The sequence below is a fragment of the Chinchilla lanigera genome, unplaced genomic scaffold (assembly GCF_000276665.1).
Source record: "Chinchilla lanigera isolate Chin_1 unplaced genomic scaffold, ChiLan1.0 scaffold00052, whole genome shotgun sequence".
Taxonomy (NCBI): Eukaryota; Metazoa; Chordata; class Mammalia; order Rodentia; family Chinchillidae; genus Chinchilla; species Chinchilla lanigera.
This window is the reverse complement of record NW_004955453.1, coordinates 4,384,293-4,402,180: the sequence shown is the minus strand read 5'-3', so window position 1 is coordinate 4,402,180 and position 17,888 is coordinate 4,384,293. Positions and strand designations below refer to the sequence as shown.

At 40.0% G+C, this 17,888-nt stretch overlaps 1 protein-coding gene across 1 annotated transcript in view; it reads left to right on the top strand.

The window, feature by feature from the left end:
• Positions 1 to 4,208: 4,208 nt before the first annotated feature.
• Positions 4,209 to 17,888, top strand: part of Psmd1 (proteasome 26S subunit, non-ATPase 1) — a gene marked incomplete at its 5' end in the record, with an annotated part of 83,796 nt that continues 70,116 nt past the window's right edge. The window contains 8 exon segments of the mRNA XM_013519960.1: positions 4,209 to 4,252; positions 5,202 to 5,275; positions 5,464 to 5,633; positions 6,735 to 6,940; positions 8,450 to 8,593; positions 10,344 to 10,570; positions 15,419 to 15,479; positions 16,779 to 16,907. Of these exon segments, the coding sequence (XP_013375414.1) occupies positions 4,209 to 4,252; positions 5,202 to 5,275; positions 5,464 to 5,633; positions 6,735 to 6,940; positions 8,450 to 8,593; positions 10,344 to 10,570; positions 15,419 to 15,479; positions 16,779 to 16,907 (1,055 nt within the window).

Genomic DNA, 17,888 nt, shown 5'->3' with positions numbered 1-17,888 from the left:
CGGGCCGCCGTCCTGCCCCGGCCCCTCGCCGCCCGCGCAGCGCTTCTGGACCGGGCTGGGGCCGGCCGCCTCGTAGCGAAATCGGAAGCGAGGTTCGAGGCGGGTGGTTCCTGCGGCCGCTGCGAGGGTGTTTGGTTAGAGCACCCCGGGAACGTGTGTGCGGTAAAAGCGGCGCAGTCCTGACAGCCAGCTTCCCCTGTAGAGCCTAGGTGCTCAGCTAAGTTGTTTCCAAGAAAGAGCTTGAGGAGGGTCTGCAGGGCGGGTTTCATCAGTTAAACCGCGGCAAAGGGGGTAGACGAAGTGACTTTTGAAATGGGATAAGTTACAAAGATCAGCCTTTTGGTTTGGGTTTTGGGTTGTCCAGGCTGGCCTGGAACTCAAGAGATCCTCCTACCTCCGCCTCCTGAGTGCCGCTGGAATTACAGGGAGGTGTGGTGACACCTTAGAGATCAACTTTTTGTTGTGTCTTCTTTTTTTTAAGAGGGCTTGCTATGTAGTTTAGGCTGGCCTTGAAAGTCACTGTAAAGCCCAGGCTGGCCTTGAGCTCGTGGCGATCCTCCTGCCTCGGCCTCCCAAGTGCTGGGATAACAGGTGTGTGACACCAGTGGAGTTTTAAGCGCGCTACTACAGACTGGCGTATATGTATCTGTTCTCCCTTGCCTGCATACCTACCCTTTCTCCTCCTTTTTTAACTCTACTTTGTCTCACAGATACTTTGTTGCAAACAAAGTGGCTATGAGAAAATAGTAATCTGTTCGGTAGGGCGCTCAAAACCATATTTTTCTGAGGTTTGGCAAAGGAAATTGGTAGAGACGCTGGGAGACAATCATAGTTATTTTCAAATACGTAAAGAGCTGTTATCTATACCTGGAATTAGACTTTTGTCCTTGAGGGATACAAATGATTGAAAGATGGATTTCAGTATAAGGAAGAGCTTTTCCAGTTAGCGGGCTCCAGGAGTAAACATGAAATTTCTTTCCACCTATAAATGCAGGCCTCGTTCTATTTTTAGATCTACTTCTTACATCTATTTTCTTCCACTGTGGCCCAAACCACTTTCATCTCTTGCCTGGGTTACTATAACACCCTTAAGACTTTGTGCATCCGTCCATACCCCTTTAAATCTACTTTTGGGGATTTTTAAAAGTGTTAGTCACACAACATTTGTTTGCTTAGAATCCTTTGGTGCTTCCATTGTAATGAGAATAAATTCCAAGTTCTTAAACCAGATACTACCTGAGCCCATTCCTGCTTTGTCATCTTAGTGCTGATCTTCACTCCCTACATCGCAGTCACAGGCCTTTTTGTTCAGTTTCTCTCCTTCCTGTTCCTTTTCTGAGCCTCTTAAGTTTTCTCTTTGTTTCTCATCTTTTATTCTTAACTCAAGTGTTGTCTTAGATGAGCGCTCTGTTAAAACAGTCCCCTCTAGCTGCCATCACAATTCTGTAAGGACCTTGTTTGCTTGCCTGATGGCTGTCTTTTCTCTCCCTGGTAGAATTCTGGACAGGAAACTTACTTTCACAAGTCTCAGAACATTGTTGAGCGCATGGCAGAAGTCAGAAGTATGTCTTGAATGGAAAGAAATCAGTCAACTAGTCAAATCAGTAAATCAGTGCCTAGATTTTAAGTAGAGGTTGAAAGGCTTTGATAGAAATATAGTAGAATTCGCCTCTTTAGAGAGGCAGGACTGATGATTTTTGAGGTTGTACTCTGAGAGTCTATGACGAATACATAGTACGTATTTATTATCATTTCTTAAGTTTATTGGTTCACATGTCAGCTTCTGCTCCAAACCCTTTGTTACTTTGCTTCCTGTTCTGTGTAACTCCTGTTGGCTTAGAATCTGTCCTAAGTGCTAACAGGCTGATGGCTTGGTTCTGGTGTCAGTTTATTCGTTTATTCACTAGATGCTCAGTAGGCACTGGAAAGAGTGAAGAAAGAGGTGAATAGGCGGTCAGCTTGTACTGTTAAGGTCTCCGAGAGGTTTGACGATGAAAGAAGTGGAGAGAGGAGGTGCTTGCTTACTTGGAGATGTAAAATTGAGTTAGATTTAGTATAGGCATGTAGGGGCGAAGAGTGCTGAAAAGCTTAAAAATAATAGTCTTCTACCCCTCTTTCTCCTCCCTACCTCCCAGAAGCAACCATTTTCAACATGTAAAGTTGTGCCTTGTGGAACATACCTCCGTACTGAGAAATAATATCCAAATATTGCTATAAATTGGCTCAATAATTTTAGACAGTATCTACTGAGTTCTTATTATGGCATAAGAGACTTGTAGCATCCTTAGCCCTTTCCCATTCCTTCTTCCATCCAAAGGAGGGTTCTGTGTTTTATTTTTGTTTTTGTCATTCTTTTTTCTTTCTGGGTTTTTTTGTTTGTTTTTGGATTTTTGAGACAGGGTCTTTTCTCTCCCTGTGTAGTTCAGGCTGGCCTTGAACTCACTGTGTAGCCCAGGCTGGCCTCAAGCTTGTGATCCTTCGGCCTCAGCCATCCAAGTGTTGGGACTACAGGTGTATGCACCAGGCTCCACTTCTGTTGTCTTTGAGATGTGAAATATTGGTGTAGAGTAGAGTAGAGTATTTCATTTAGTTCTGTTCAGTGGCCAGAGACTGACTTTCTAGGATAACCATGTAACAAATTAGTTACAAGTAGAAGTAAGCTGGAGAGTATAAAAATCTACCTGAGGCACGAGGATTACAAGTTCAAGGCCAGCCCGAGTAATTTAGCAAGACACTGTGTCAAAATAAAATAAAAAGGGCTTGGGATGGAGCCCACTGGTAGTGCACTTGCCTAGCATGCACAAGGGCCTGGATTCAGTCCCCAGTACTGCCCAAAAAAATCTATTACCTTTTTTGCTAAAAGCCATTCAGGTATACCACTGATTGATGATGGGTAATCAGTGACACTTTTAATATTAAATGATCTGTTATTCTATCATCTCTTTTACATTACCAGCCCCCACCCCCCATTTATTTATTAATTTATCTCTTCTCCATGATTTCTATTCAGCCTCTCTGCTCTGGGCATGTTATACCAACATAGAGTACCCAGTTCTTTTTGCTTTTATATTTTTGGGATAGTAGTGTGCTCTAGCTTTTCTTGCTAGATTTTATATTTTTTCCTGTATGGCTTCCTAAAGACTGTTGGAATAGTTGGCAAATCTAAACTTACCAGTTAGAAATAACAACTTGCCTCGACCCTTTTTTTTTTTTTTTTTTTTTTTTTTTTGAGACAAGGTGTTGCTATTTTAGTTCAGGCTCGGCTTGAACTCATCACAGGGTAGCTCATGCTGCCCTTCAACTTGGGATGAGCCTCCTGTCTCAGCCTCCCAAGTGCTGGGACTAGAGGTATGTCCCACCACGCCTAGCTGAGCCTTGACACATTTTTTAATCAGCCACTGTTTCACCTGGTGTTCCAGAATTACTTTATTTTTCCCAGAATGATTGTAAGACCTACATGGAAGACATTAAGAAGTTTTTGTCTTTATGGTATAAGGACAAAATTTCTCGTATCTTTTTCGAGACATATGACATACAACTGCATTCTTTTGGGGCCAGTAGTTATTTCCTTTACTCTCCTGTGTGCTGACTCATTGAGATTAAGTTGTATGGGGAATATATGCTTGGGTTATGGGATTCAGAATGAGTAAGACTGCTCATCATTTACTGATGTCTTCTTGGTTGCTTGTGGTTATGAGGTGGTACTTTAATATAGGCACCTTGAAATAATCAAAATACAGTGCTCTGTTTGATGACTAAATTACGCTTTTCCCCCTTAAGTAATTGTATAACTATTGGTTTGTGTAATTATATTCTGAAATTGTACAGGACCAGTGATTGTCAGACTTGTGTATGGGAACACAAGAATCGCAGAAAAAAAAAAAAGAGAGGAAAAAAGTCGCAGGAAAGCCTTATTACTGGACCCCAAGCCCACACTTTTCTGATTCAACAGGTTGAAGGAAGGACCAAGAGTTTGCACTTGCTTCCTGGTACAGCTAATGCTGTTTGTCTGAGATATGGTGTCGTGAGGGATTGATAGTTAATTCTTCTTCAGGTATAAACATCAGCAGCTTTAAAGAAAAATAATCATTCCCCTAGTGAAGTCGCCCCTCAAAAAGTGCCTTTTTTCTGTTGTCATATGGTTTTAACCAAGCATTAATTTCTGAGTGAGCATGTTTCATAATTGTGATACACCTTTTGTCTTACAGCTGGAATTATTTCTCTTCTAGATGAAGAAGAACCACAGCTTAAGGTATGAATCGAAGAAAAAAGTCACTGAGCTTACTATGAATTGTGATGCCTTTTGAATTTTGTATCTATATCAGTATGATTTGGAACTTTTTTTTTGGTACTGGGAATCAAACTCAGGACCTTGTATTTCCAAGATAGGTGCTGTGCCACTGAGCTACGTCCCTGGCATATCACTATGATTTAAAGTAATCATCCCCTATACACTGTTGCCAGTCACTGAAATACAGCCAGAGAGGCCAGTCTTTTGGCAGTAGCAGTTGATTCTCCTTGAGTTCAACAAAGCTAAAGCAAATAAACTTTAGACTTTTACCCTCTATTTCTTTATCAACAGACAGCACAAAAAAACTTTTTTCTGTATACATATTTAAGGTTACTTTTATTTGATAGAAATTTGGAATGTGTCTTTTTTTTTTTTTTTTTTTTTAGTGTGTTTTAAGTATGTAGCTCTAGATATCTGCATTTATTTCCAACTAAACTAGCAACCTGGAGTTAGTCCTATGTATTCTGAGAAGGAACACCTTCCTTATGATAAAAAAAAATGACATTATATAGTTCGTCTAGTGTTTTGTGTATTGTGTTTGTTTGGAACTGAAAATCAAACTCAGGACCTCACACTTGCTGGACTGGCGCCATACTGCTGAGCTATGTCCCTGGTCCCCGTGTTTTTGTTTTTTTGAGACAGAGTCTTGCTATGTAGCCCAGGCTAGCCTTGAACTCACACAGTCCTCCTTCCTCGGACTCCCGCTTCCTGGGAAGTCTAGTGTATCATGATTGAAAACAGGAAGAAAATATGTAAATTCGGGAAAAAGTTTAAGTTAGTTGATATTTTCCATAGATTAAAATTTTAAATAACTATTACTGAGGATTTGACCATTGATTTGTTGGAAATTTTAAAATAAAAGGCATTGGTTAATCTGTCTCAAAACAGAATTTTGGTTTTATTTTTACAGGAATTTGCACTACACAAATTGAATGCAGTTGTCAACGATTTCTGGGCAGAAATTTCTGAGTCTGTAGACAAAATGTAAGAAATTACATTATTCCATAAATTTGAAAAACACAGATCAGTTTTAATGGTGTGTGGATGTGATTCTTATGGCTTACTAACTGATTTAGAGTTATATTGCTAAATTGTAGCTTGCATATTTAGAATTGGGATTTTTAAGGAAAACCTTAGCTTGAATGAGGCCTGTCCTTCCTAATTTCTTTCAGAGAAGTTTTGTATGAAGATGAAGGTTTCCGGAGTCGGCAGTTTGCGGCCTTAGTGGCATCTAAGGTGTTTTATCACCTGGGAGCTTTTGAGGAGTCTCTGAATTATGCTCTTGGAGCAGGTGATCTCTTCAACGTCAATGATAACTCCGAGTATGTGGAGACTATTATAGGTAATTACCCTTGGCCTGCTAAAGCTTCATCTTATTGGCTTCCTGATTCCTCTAGTACACAGGTGCCCAACCTCTTCACTTGCCTGGGCTACATCAAGTGAAGAGGAACACAGTTAAAATATATAATGTATGTAAGTAACAAGACTCCCTTTTCAATTTTTTTTATTATAACCTTACCAAAAGATAGTAGCATAAACATAGAGCTAGTGGGGTAGTTGCCCTTGTTTTTGTAAAACTAACAGATGAGTGTCTGGTTTAAAGGAAACTGGGCCCATTTCAGGTCATTTGGCCATTATTCTACAAAGATGGTTTAAAGATAGCCTCTACTCAGGACCCTAATAGTTTGATTAATGTGGAGGAGTCTAACATACTTCTGTGTCATATCATCAATAATGGCCAAAAAAGTTCTTTTAAAACTGAAACAGCTACTGTTTTACCCAACTCTTTTGAGTAAGCAGCTAAATCAAAAGGAGCAACACAGTTCTGATCAAAATAAGGCAGCAATATAGAAATGTTTTGAGTAGTGTGAATCTTCAGTCTTACACTCTCCCAACTGAGCAATCTTGGGTACCTGACAGTAGTGTGAATCTTCCTGGAATTGGTGTGTAGGCCTTTAATGTAATCATTATAAAGAGAACAGTTTTAATTAAAAGTGTAAGTTGTGATTTTAAAATTTGCTTTTTTATAGTTGTCAGTATATATGCTTATAAAAGTGGACAGTGTATATGTCAGTTAAGCTCAGTTGTCAGCTGACTGGCTTGAGCCTGCCTAGGGGACTCGTAAAGCACACTTCCAGTGTGTCTGGGTGGGCTGTGAGGTGTGACTTTGAGTGCTAGATCTGATCCCTGGCCCCTTCCTCTGGCACTGTTCCCCTGCTCTGCTTCTTGCCGCTGCAAGGTGAGCAGCTTTCCTCCAAGTCCTGCTCTGTTTCTGCCTCAGAACCAACAAGGAACTAAAACCACAGGCCAGATAAATCTGCCCTCTGTATCATGGATGTCAGGTGTTTTGTCCCAGCAATGCGAAAGTTGACCAATACCATGTCTTTTCTGGTAGTTTGGCCCAATTTAGAAAATAATTAGATTCACTTTATTTTTTCCATAGCAAAATGCATTGATCACTATACCAAGCAGTGTGTGGAAAATGCAGATTTGCCCGAAGGAGAAAAAAAACCAATTGACCAGAGATTGGAAGGCATTGTGAATAAAATGTTCCAACGATGTCTAGATGATCGCAAGTATAAGCAGGCTATTGGCATTGCTTTGGAGACACGAAGACTAGATGTCTTTGAGAAGACCATACTAGAATCGGTAGGTAGATGATGTCATTTTAGAGGTTGTTCATTGTAGGGAAATGAGCAAAGCAAATTATTCAAACTGCTAATGTCCTGGGTAAAGAACAGAAAATATTCTTTAGGAAATACATTTTTTATATTTTGTGTTCATAAGAGTGTCTGCTTTTATCCTGCCACATTTCTTTATTCCTTTGAAGTTTTGCATGGGGCAGTGGTATTATCTTGTCGTTTTAAAAAAGATCATATTGATAAATTACTATTTTAATGCATATTATGTTAGAACTATGAACTAGATTCCAGATTTGAGAGTGTCTTGAGATCATTAAGACAGCTATAAGTCACTCGCAGAAGAGGTCTGAAAGGTACAGGGCTGAGGTCAGAGGACCCAGATCTGCAGGACCACTGGGCCTCACTGCTCTCCCTGTCCACCAGCCAGCATCCTGTCCTCCTGTGTTGGCCGTATTTCATCTCTGATCTTACTTTGCCTCCCAGTGCAAATTTCCATGCACGTGGAACTGTGAAACAGTACCCCTACTATTTTGTGGTATAATGCTACTACTTTTAATTTGTGTTTAATTTTTAAAAATACATTAGTCAGGGCCGGGGATATAGCTCAGCAGCACAGTGCCTGCCTGGCAAGTTCGGGATCCCTGAGTTCGATTCCTGGTGCCCACGCCACCCCCCCAAAATGCATTAGTCTTACAACTGTTGAGTTATTTTCATCATACACTGGTGAATCAACAACTTGCTTTTCAAGAAACACTTTTATGGCTCTTCAGTGTTCTTCTATATGTTGAAGGACTGTTATAGAGTAGTATCTCAAAGTTTGGAATTGTTTATAAGAACCACAAGGTAAAAACATGTACAGGTCAAAGTTTCCTCGTAGGGAGAACACCAGGCAGCTGTAACAGCACTAAATGCCTGAGTCACTCTTTTAAGACTTGTGCTTCCTAGCCTCAAGTGAGTATGGGCACTAGGTCAGGAGCATGTCTAGTAGCAAAGCGGGAGGCAGAAAGTCTTCAACAGACTCAAATTGTAAAGCATAGCTACACAGCATAGGGACAGCTGGAAATATCTTTTCAAAATAATAATGTCATACTGTTATAGTACCCTGTGACCAGGGATCTTGTGGGGATCTTCAGTGATCACTAAATATTAAATTGTTTTCAACCCATTTTTGTTTCCATGAAGATATGGAAATGCATAGTTAAGATTTTTCTCTAGCTAGGCATGGTGGCGCATACCTGTAATCCCAGCAGAGGCAGAAGGTTCATAAATTTGAGCCCTGACAAACCCTGTCTAAAAAATTAAAACAGAAAACAAAATGGAGATGTAGCTTAGCACATCCTGGGTTCAGTCCCTAGTACCACCCAATCCCCACAGACTTCTCTCTAAAATAGCTTAAATTTTTAAACCAAAAGGTATAAGTTATTGGCTGCCTTGAAAAACCAAGAGGGTAGATTAAAATATTTCATGTTCTAAATAAATATAATGAGATCATATGTTTTTAAATTATCTCTTTCAGAATGATGTCCCAGGAATGCTAGCTTACAGCCTCAAGCTCTGCATGTCTTTAATGCAGAATAAACAGTTCCGGAATAAAGTATTAAGAGTTCTAGTTAAAATCTACATGAACTTGGAGAAACCTGATTTCATCAACGTTTGTCAGGTAATTATAGTGCGTTATGTCACATTTCTCCAGCCATGCTGTGGCATTTTACAACATAACTACATTATATTTTATTACATTACATTACTGTAGTGGGTTTGTATGTATATTTCAGTTGATTTTTACAACAGGCCTATGAAGGTAACATTTATGATTTGCATCCCTTTTTATTGATAAAAACGGAGTCTTACAACACTAAAGAACTTTGTTACAATGCATTCTTTATGTATTTTTTTACTTCAGAAATAATCCAAGCAATTAAGGAAGTCTTAAGGGAGCAAAGGAGGTTAGGAAAGAAGGTAAATCAGGTGCAGTTTTGCATACCTGTAATCCCAGCATTCTGGGAGGCTGAGGTTGGAGCATCACATTAAGCCCAGCCCTGGCAGCTTAGCAATTTAGCAAGACCCTGTCTCAAAATAACTAGAATGGAATAGTGTAGAATGATACAGCTCAGTTTTAGGAGTTTTGTTTAGAGGGAGATCTGCTCTTGTCTTGGTTACTTTTCTCTCGTTGCTAGGACAAAATACCTGACCCCCAAAATTAAGGAGGAAAGGTTTATTTTGCTTACAGTTTGTGGAGGTTTTAGTCCACACTTGGTAGGTTACAAGGCAGAGTGGCACATGGCAGAGGGCTATAGCTCATGGCTGCAGAACACAGCAAAAGCAACAACACAACAGGGAGGAATGGCCACAAGCAGCCTCTTCCTCTCCCTTGCATATGCAAACTATCCACCCCAGGGCAGGTGTAGCTTTGACACCCGTAATCAATCAAATTCTAAAAGCCTGCCCCATGACCGCATGAGACTTTGGGGAGACACATGGACACAAACCATAACAGCCCTGTTCAACTTGTATTTCAGTTTCATCTGTTGGAAGCGATTTTTTTGTTTGTGTTTGTTTTTTGGTACCGAAAATCAAGGTTATGACCTCCTGCTTGCCTGCAGGCCCTATACTGCTGAGGGCCATATCCCTGGCCCTCAATTTTGTATCTTTTAGCTATTTTATTCCTTGTCCTTTTACAATTTTTAAAACATTTGTTTGTTTTAAAGTATATTTTTAATAGGTAGTACATCTGCATGATTTAAAATCTAAAAAGGACCACAGAACTGGGTTTAGTGATGGACACCTCTAATGCTACTCTCAAACTTGTACCCCTGGTGGATTACAAGTTTGAGACCAGGCTGGGCAACTTAGGGAAGCTCTGTCTGAAAATAAAAAGGGCTGGGAATTTAGCTCATTGATCCCTGGGTTCAATCCCCAGTATATAATCCTACTCCAAATTTAAATTGAGTTCTTAACACAAAAAGCCTAATTTATTGGATAATTTTGCTAACGTATATGACACCTCATAAGAGTGGTAAGAGAGATGACAGTAAATTTGATCCCTTTTGTCCTGATGTTCCAGAGTATATATATTAAGTAGGTGAATGATTCCTACAAAATATAGTAATGCAGAATATACAAGTTAAAGAGCACTTGGATGTAAATTATGAATAAGATTGAAAGAAGCCAAGATTCATTCAGCAACTAGGAATATAATTTGTGTGGATTTTTTTTAATGGCAAACAGGTGCCATTTTTAGGAAAACTGCATCTGGAGTTGGACTTAGAAGTAGAGTGCTGGCTGGATATCTGCCCCAGTTTTCTTGTGCTTATGTCTTACAGTGTTCTGTGCTGATGGCTGCTGTGGTGCAGGTAACTTGCAGACGAAGCTTTCAGTTGTTGTGTGCTTGTTCTTTATCTCTGTTTCAGTGCTTAATATTCTTAGATGATCCTCAAGCTGTGAGTGACATCTTAGAAAAACTGGTGAAGGAAGACAACCTCCTCATGGCTTATCAGATCTGTTTTGATTTGTATGAAAGTGCCAGCCAGCAGTTTCTGTCCTCTGTGATCCAGAATCTTGGAACTGTGGGCACCCCCATTGCCTCTGTGCCTGGCTCCACCAACACGGGCACCGTTGCAGGTTCTGAGAAAGACAGGTATGACTTACCTTCTTCTACATCATAACTGAGCAATCTGCATTTTATTTTGGGAATAGTTATACTATTCATAAATAGCACATTCTAAAAATAAATAAATTTAGCCACTAGCAGGCTGTTCTGTTTTGCACTGTACTGACACAAAAAGGAGAACCAAGCCTGAGAAGAGGGCTTATCTCGTGGCGAAGCCTACCAGGTGGCATGAGCGATAGTTAATGAAATAAGAACTGTAGGTGGGGTGGGTAGGCTCACTTTAAGATACCTTTCTTAGACGTATCTGGGCTAGATAATTAGAAGGGAAGAAATATCTCAGCCTTTTGTGCTTGTGTGGGAACTAAATACCTAAATTTCTTAGAAAAATGCAGCATTAGATTTTGTTTTCCTGTTTCCTTATCATTTAGACCATTTATTCAGAATGTTTATGTCTTTCTTAAAGCTACTTACTTCTAAAGTTGGTCACATAGTGAGATTCATTCTTTTGGAACTTAAATGTTAGACCCCTATAAATCTGTAATACCTTCCAAATAAAATTCTGAGCCTTGATAGTAGCTTGTAAGGCTTTATAGTTGTCTTCTCTATCCAAAGGTTCTGCATCCACGAGCTGAACCAACTGAGGATTGAAACTATTGCAGGGGAGGTACATCTGTACCTAGTATATACAGATTCTTTCTAAATAAGTCTAGACAATGTACTACAACAGCTATTTGCATAACATTTACATTGTAATAGATATTGTAAGTCATCTCTTCATGATTTAAAGTACACAGGAAGAAAATGTGCTAAGCTTATGTGCAGTCACCATGTCATTTTATGTGTGACCTGAGCACTCACAGACAGGAGAGCTGTGCTTGTTCCTGGAGCTAGCAGCCCTGTAGGTGCCGAGAGCCCAGCACTCCTGCTCTGGTCTCTCTGTGCCCTCAGTTTGTCTCTTTCTCTCAACTTTCAGACCCCACTGGCCTTGTTGCTACTCCTCAGAATTACTGACAATATTCCTGGAAGCTGGAAGGTTTTCTTGAACTCACTTTTTATTATTTGTTTTGTTCCCTTGCTTTATTTTTATTCTTCGTTGGGGCCTTCTGTTACAGTGTGTTGGCCTCCTTTGCTCATCATCGGTGTTGTCACTTTTGAGTCCCTTTCTGCTCCAGTTCTTTTTCCTTTGGTTAACAGTTTAAATAAGTACACATAGCTTCAGTATTCAGTTCAGTGAGCATTGATAGTAAAACACACACATAACCAACACCTCTGTTAAGTTCTTGCCCCCAAGGAAACTGCTCTTTGATTGTGATTTCTGTCACTATAGGTTAGTTTTGCAGGTTCTTGGAAATCATAAAAATGGGCTTTTACAGCATGTATTATTTTGATTTTGCCTTTTGCACTCAGGGCAGTGTCCATGTATACAGTTATGCTTTGAGGTGAATTTGTAACTAAACGTTATCATTGCTGAGTAGCACTTTCTTGTGAGTGAGTATACCATAGCTCATTTATCCATTCTGCCATGGGACATTTGGGTTGTTTCTGGCTATTAAGAACAAGGCTGTTGTGAACAGTTGTGTACAAGGCTTTTTGTAGACATGTTTTTTTGTTCTTGGCTAAATACTTGGAAGTAGAATAGCTAAATATAGGGTATATGTTCAACTTGAAAAAAAATGCCATATTTTTCCAATGTGGTTATAGCATTTTACCATTCTGCCAGCAGTGTCTAAGTATTCCAGTTCTTCATCTTTACAACATTTGATGTTATCAGTCTATTGAGTGTTACTCCTTCCATTGATGTAAAGTGGTGATTTATTACAGTTTTTAATCACTTGTCAAATGTGTGTGTCATGAATATTTTCCTAATCATTGACTTGTAAACACAAGTCTTTATTTTTGATGAATCCAACATTCCAATTTGGGGTTCCACAAAGGAAATAAATTTTTTTTTTTTCTTTTTTGAGACAAGACTGACCTTGAGCTCACTTTGCAGTTCAGGCTGGCCTTGAGCTCACTTTGTAGCCCAGGCTGGTCTTGAACTTGCAACAATCCTCCTGCCTCAGCTTCCCAGGTGCTGGGATTACAGGCGTGTGCCACTACCCCTGGCAAGGAAATAATTTTGGCAGTTTCATGGCTGCAAATATATTTTCTGAGGCTTTTTTCGAGAAATTATGTAAGGTTTTCTATTTAGATCTATGACAGAGCTCAGTTTAGCTCTATACTGTATATGTAAGAGGTAGAAATACAGGTTCTGTTTGTTTTTCCATATGAATATCTAATTGTTTCATCACCATTTCTTGAAAAGGCTCCTTGTGCTGTTGAATTGCCTTGGAGTCTTTGACAAAAAACAGTTCACCATATATATGTGTGTGTTGTTAATATTTTTCCTGGTCTTTCCATCGATCTATTTGTTGCTTTTATAACTACTACTTGTTTTTAATTATGAAAGCTTATGGTAAATCTTAAAATCAGATAACATAAAACGTTCTCTTTTTACTTTCGCAGTGCTGGGGATCCTTGCATGTGTTAGGCCAGTGCTGGTGAACCTGTGGCATGTGTGCTGCAGCGGGCTGTTTCTACCATTGAAAGCTCTGAAAAGGTTCACCATTACTGCTCTAGCCAGACACTCCAGCCCTGAGTTATATCCCAGGGACCACAATTTTGATTTTTCCACAAAATTTTTGTGGGTATTGTGGATCTTCAGCTCCCTTCCTTTCTCCCTCCTCCCCTCTCTCCCTCCCTCTCTTCCTTCCTTTCTTTCTCTCCCCCTCTCTCTTTCTTTCTTTCTTTCACTATGCAGTTCAGGCTGGCCTGGAACTCATAGTGATCTTCCTGCCTCAGCCTCCGGAGTGCTGGGATTGTAGGTGTGCACCACCATGCTGAGATCTTTTGGGTTTTTTACGTCTCTGGGGATTCTGACTGGAATTGTGTTGAATTTCTTCTTCAGTTTGGGGCACATTGAAGTCCTGACAATACTGAACCTGTTCTCCGTAAACGTGGTGCTTTTCTTCATTTATTTTGGTTTTTAATTTTTCTCAGCAACATTTTATAGCTATGAGTACAGATGTCTTACACATCTTTCCCTAAATCCCTTAGATTCCTAAGTATATTCTATTTTCTTATGCTATAAGAAGTGCTATTTTTAGATTTGTGTTTCCAATTTTTGTGTTACTATGTCATGGACATAGAGTTATTTTTCTGTGTCAATACTGAATCCTTTAACCTGGCTAAACCACTTTTTTTTTTTTTTTTGGACACAGGGTCTCCCTGTATAGTTCAGGCTAGCCTTGAGTTCACTGTGTAGCTCAAGCTGGCCTCGAATTTGCAGTGATCTGCCTCAGCCTCCCAAGTGCTGGGATGACAGGTGTGCACCACCACACCCTGCCTACTTTTTAGCTTTAGTAAATTTAAAAAATAGTTCCTTTTATGCCAGGTGTGGTGGCTCATGCCTGTCATCCCAGCACTTGGGGAAGTTGAGGCAGGAGAATTGCTTTGAGTTCAAGGCCAGCATGGGCTACAAAGTAAGTGCAGGACCAGCCTAACTATATAGGAAGACCCTGTCTCAAAAAACTAAAAAAAGAAAAAGTTCCTTTTATAGAATTTTCTACATAGGAATCAGGTTATCTATAAATAAAGACCATTTTATGTCTTCCTGTATAATCTTTTCCCTCTTGTTTTTCTGTACTAGCTAGGATTCCCAATACATTACGGAATAAAAGTGACGAGACTGAACATCCTTGCTTTCTTCTGTTTTAGGAGGATAGCATTCAGTTTATTTCTTCACCTTATATCATTTCCTTAATGTCTTGTTTTGAAATTTTTTTGTATAACAATATATGGGATTTTAAACTTACAGAGGAGGCTAGTTTGTGGTGGTTTTTCTAATTTTGCTGCTTTCTAAAACTTTCTCTTGTGCCGGGCATGGTGGCACAAACCTGTCATCCCAGCACTCAAGAGGCTGAGGCAGAAGGAATGCTGTGAGTTTGTGCCCAGCCTGGGCTACATAAGGTACTTCAAGGCCAAACTGAACAGAGTGAGACCCTGTCAGAAAACAACAAAACAAAATAAAAGTTTCTCTTCTCGTGTGTGGTGGCGCATGCCTTAATCCCAACACTTGGGAGGCTGAGGCAAGAGGATGCCCCAGAATTCAAGGCCAGCCTGAACCACGTAGGGAGACCCTGTCTCAAAAAAAAAATTTTCTTATGTTATGCTTGGGAAGTATTAAAATCATGGCTTATTTTTCCTTTCTCTGCTCAGCATTTTCTCCTCAGAGTGGTACTTTAACCTAGAAGGGAGCGTTTGTTGGCTATTTAATTTTAAGGGTTGTTAGGGTTACAGATGCTTTACTTAAAACTAGTTTTAGCCTGGCTGTGGCGGTGTACGCCTGTAGTCCCAGCACTCTAGAAGGGCGGGGTAGAGAGATCGTAAGTTTGAGTCCAGCCTGGGCACTTAATGATTCCCTTATCCAAAATGAAAAGTAAAAAGGGCCAGGGTTGTAGCTCAGTGTGAAGGCCCTGAGTCAGTCCTCAGTGCAGAAACAAAACAAAGCACCTAGTAGTTTTGTAGCTGGTGGTTGATATACCTCCACCTGTTTTGAGAACGGGGAGGGATGAATTGTCCCCTTTTTTTGTTGCATTTGTTCATGGATTTCAAGGACCTAGTTGTTTGTGTGTTTTTATGTATTCAATACCTAGGTGTCCTCTAGCTCGGAGATGCCTAGAATCTCTTCTTTGTAATACTCATAAAGTTATCATTTCTTTCTTGGAAAATACTTAATTTGGACATGTCTCAGATCTGTGGCGTAAACAAATTGCCTGCACATTCTATTCCGAGGTGAGTTATCAGATTACTGATTGTTGATTCTCTTCATTTTAGTGAGATGATGGAAACAGAAGACAAGACAGGCAATACACTTGTTGGAAAGGCTCCAGATACAGTGAGTATATTCTGTGAAGTTAAGGTTGCCATTTAACAGGTATTCCTGGGCTGGGAATGTAGCGCAGCAGCACAGCGCCTGTCTGGCAAGTGCAAGGTCCTAAATTTGATTCCCAGTACCCAAAAAAAAAAACCACATATATTCCTGTGGTGTATTGTAAGTTCTTTTAAATAAGTGGTACGTACTGGCTTTTTTGGAAATTTATTAATTTTAATATCAGAGTCATTTTACACAAGTGGATTTTCACTAGAGGATATGGTTTTAAGGACTGATACTAAATAACACTTAGAAGAAATCAGATCCTGTGACCTGTACTGCAGAATGATCCCTGTCCAGAAAAACTTCCAGTTACCTCTCAGGAGGTGAAGGGGAAAGGCATGGCATTTCCTGGTGTGCTGGCACATCCTTGCACTCCAGTGGTCTGGGGGCGCTAAGGCAAGAGGGTCGCAGTTTGACCCCAGCCTGGCAAATTTAGCAACTTAGTAAAACCCTGTCTCAAAATATCGCAAGAAGGTTTGGGGATATGAAACCCCTGTATTTAATCCCAGTGTGGGGGATGGAGGGATGACATTTGACAAATGGTATCTTACCATGTAGTGATAATTAACTGTTTGTGTTGTCTTTCTCACTCTTTTTCCTTTCTGACTGTCTTTCTTGGAGTTTGGGATTAAACCCAGGACCTTACATGTGCTAGGCAAGTGCTCCATCACTGAGCACTATCCCCAGCCCTGTAATGTAATGGTCACGCCACATGGAAGCGGGGGTAAATTATAGAGCAGTGGCCTGTTGCTTGTCAACGTTTCCTCCATCAGGACTTTGGTTTCTGATGCTCGGGTTCATAGACCTTTGCTGTTCCTCTCCTAGATGGAGGATGGACAGTTGTCTTGGTGTCGTGGGCGTTCGTGAAACCATATGTGTGTGCTGATAAAAGGCACTTTCAGACTTCTCACTCTTATTTAGGGAGTTTCACAGTTTTTCTGTATAAACCAGTTTTCCTGAAAATCATCAGTAATTTTTACCAGTATTTTTTTTATTATTAGCTATTTTACAATGGGCTTCACTTTTGAATGAATTGTATTATTTCATCAAGCTGGTGTCCTGTCTCAGTGGCATCTAATGAAAAAATAAATGCATTTTCTTCTCAAATAATGATAGTGTCTTCTACATCGTACCATTAAAATACGAGTTTTGTTGTATGTATTTAGCCTGCTTTAGTTACAATGGTTTTAGGGCTGATGAAATAACTTAGCTTAGTAAATTTTAATAATATATGACTTTTTATTCTTATTGTTTTGGCAGAGCCCAGAACCCAAGGACCAGACTTTGAAAATGATTAAAATTTTAAGCGGTGAAATGGCTATTGAGTTACATCTGCAGTTTCTAATACGAAACAATAACACAGACCTCATGATTCTAAAAAACACAAAGGTAGAAAATTCATCCACAGTGGAGTTTTTTTAAAAAATTTCTTGTTGACCATTTTGTATATAATTTCTGATCAAGGATATTAGTTTTGGGGTGGAGCTAGGGCGTAGATCAGTAGGAGAGCTTGCATGCCAAAGCGAGGCCCTGGGATCAGTACCCCAGCCCCGCAAACAAAAGGCAGTGGGTTTCTTACTTGTTGGAAACAGGCGGGAATGAGCAGTGGTTGAGCTCCTGGTTTTGTGCTGTTGTTGGAAGCTTAGTGAACTTCTTTTTAACCTTTATCTTATGATACATGTGTAATAGTTGGACAGATAACACAATCAGGATAATGATACAGTGTATATATCAGAGATTGTTACAACCTTTGTTGAGATTCTTAAGTTACTTACTTTAATTATTGGACAGGTAAAATGTGTTTGTTCCAAAATGTTTTCATATAATAAGATTATTATCAGAAAAACATCTCTTTACTTACCCAATGTCTGTTCCCAAAGACCTGTTGTATTATTTAATTATTTGTGGTACTGGGTGTTGAACCTAGGGCCTTCACACTGAGCTATATTCCTGGTCCTTTTTATTTTTTATTTTGGGACTTGGTCTCCCCAAGTTGCTAAGTTGCCCAGGCTGGGCTTGAACTTGTAATCCTCCTGCCTCGGCCTCCCAGAGTGCTCAGATTACAGGTGTGTGCCATCCCACCCAGCTTGTTTCTTTTTCTTTTTTCTTTTTTTTTTTTGTCTTTTTTGACACAGGGTTTCACTATGCAGTTCAGGCTGGCCTTAAACTCACTTCGTAGCCCAGGCTGGCCTCGAACTCACAACGATCCTCCTGTCTCAGCCTCCCGAGTGCTGGGATTACAGGCGTGCGCCACCACGCCCGGCTTCACCCAGCTTGTTTATTCCTTTTTTATAGCTGTTTGCTATTCAGTGAGTAAATAGTTCTTTAAGTGAAGCACATGTAGTAGTGCCTTTTGAAGTGTTTATTTTT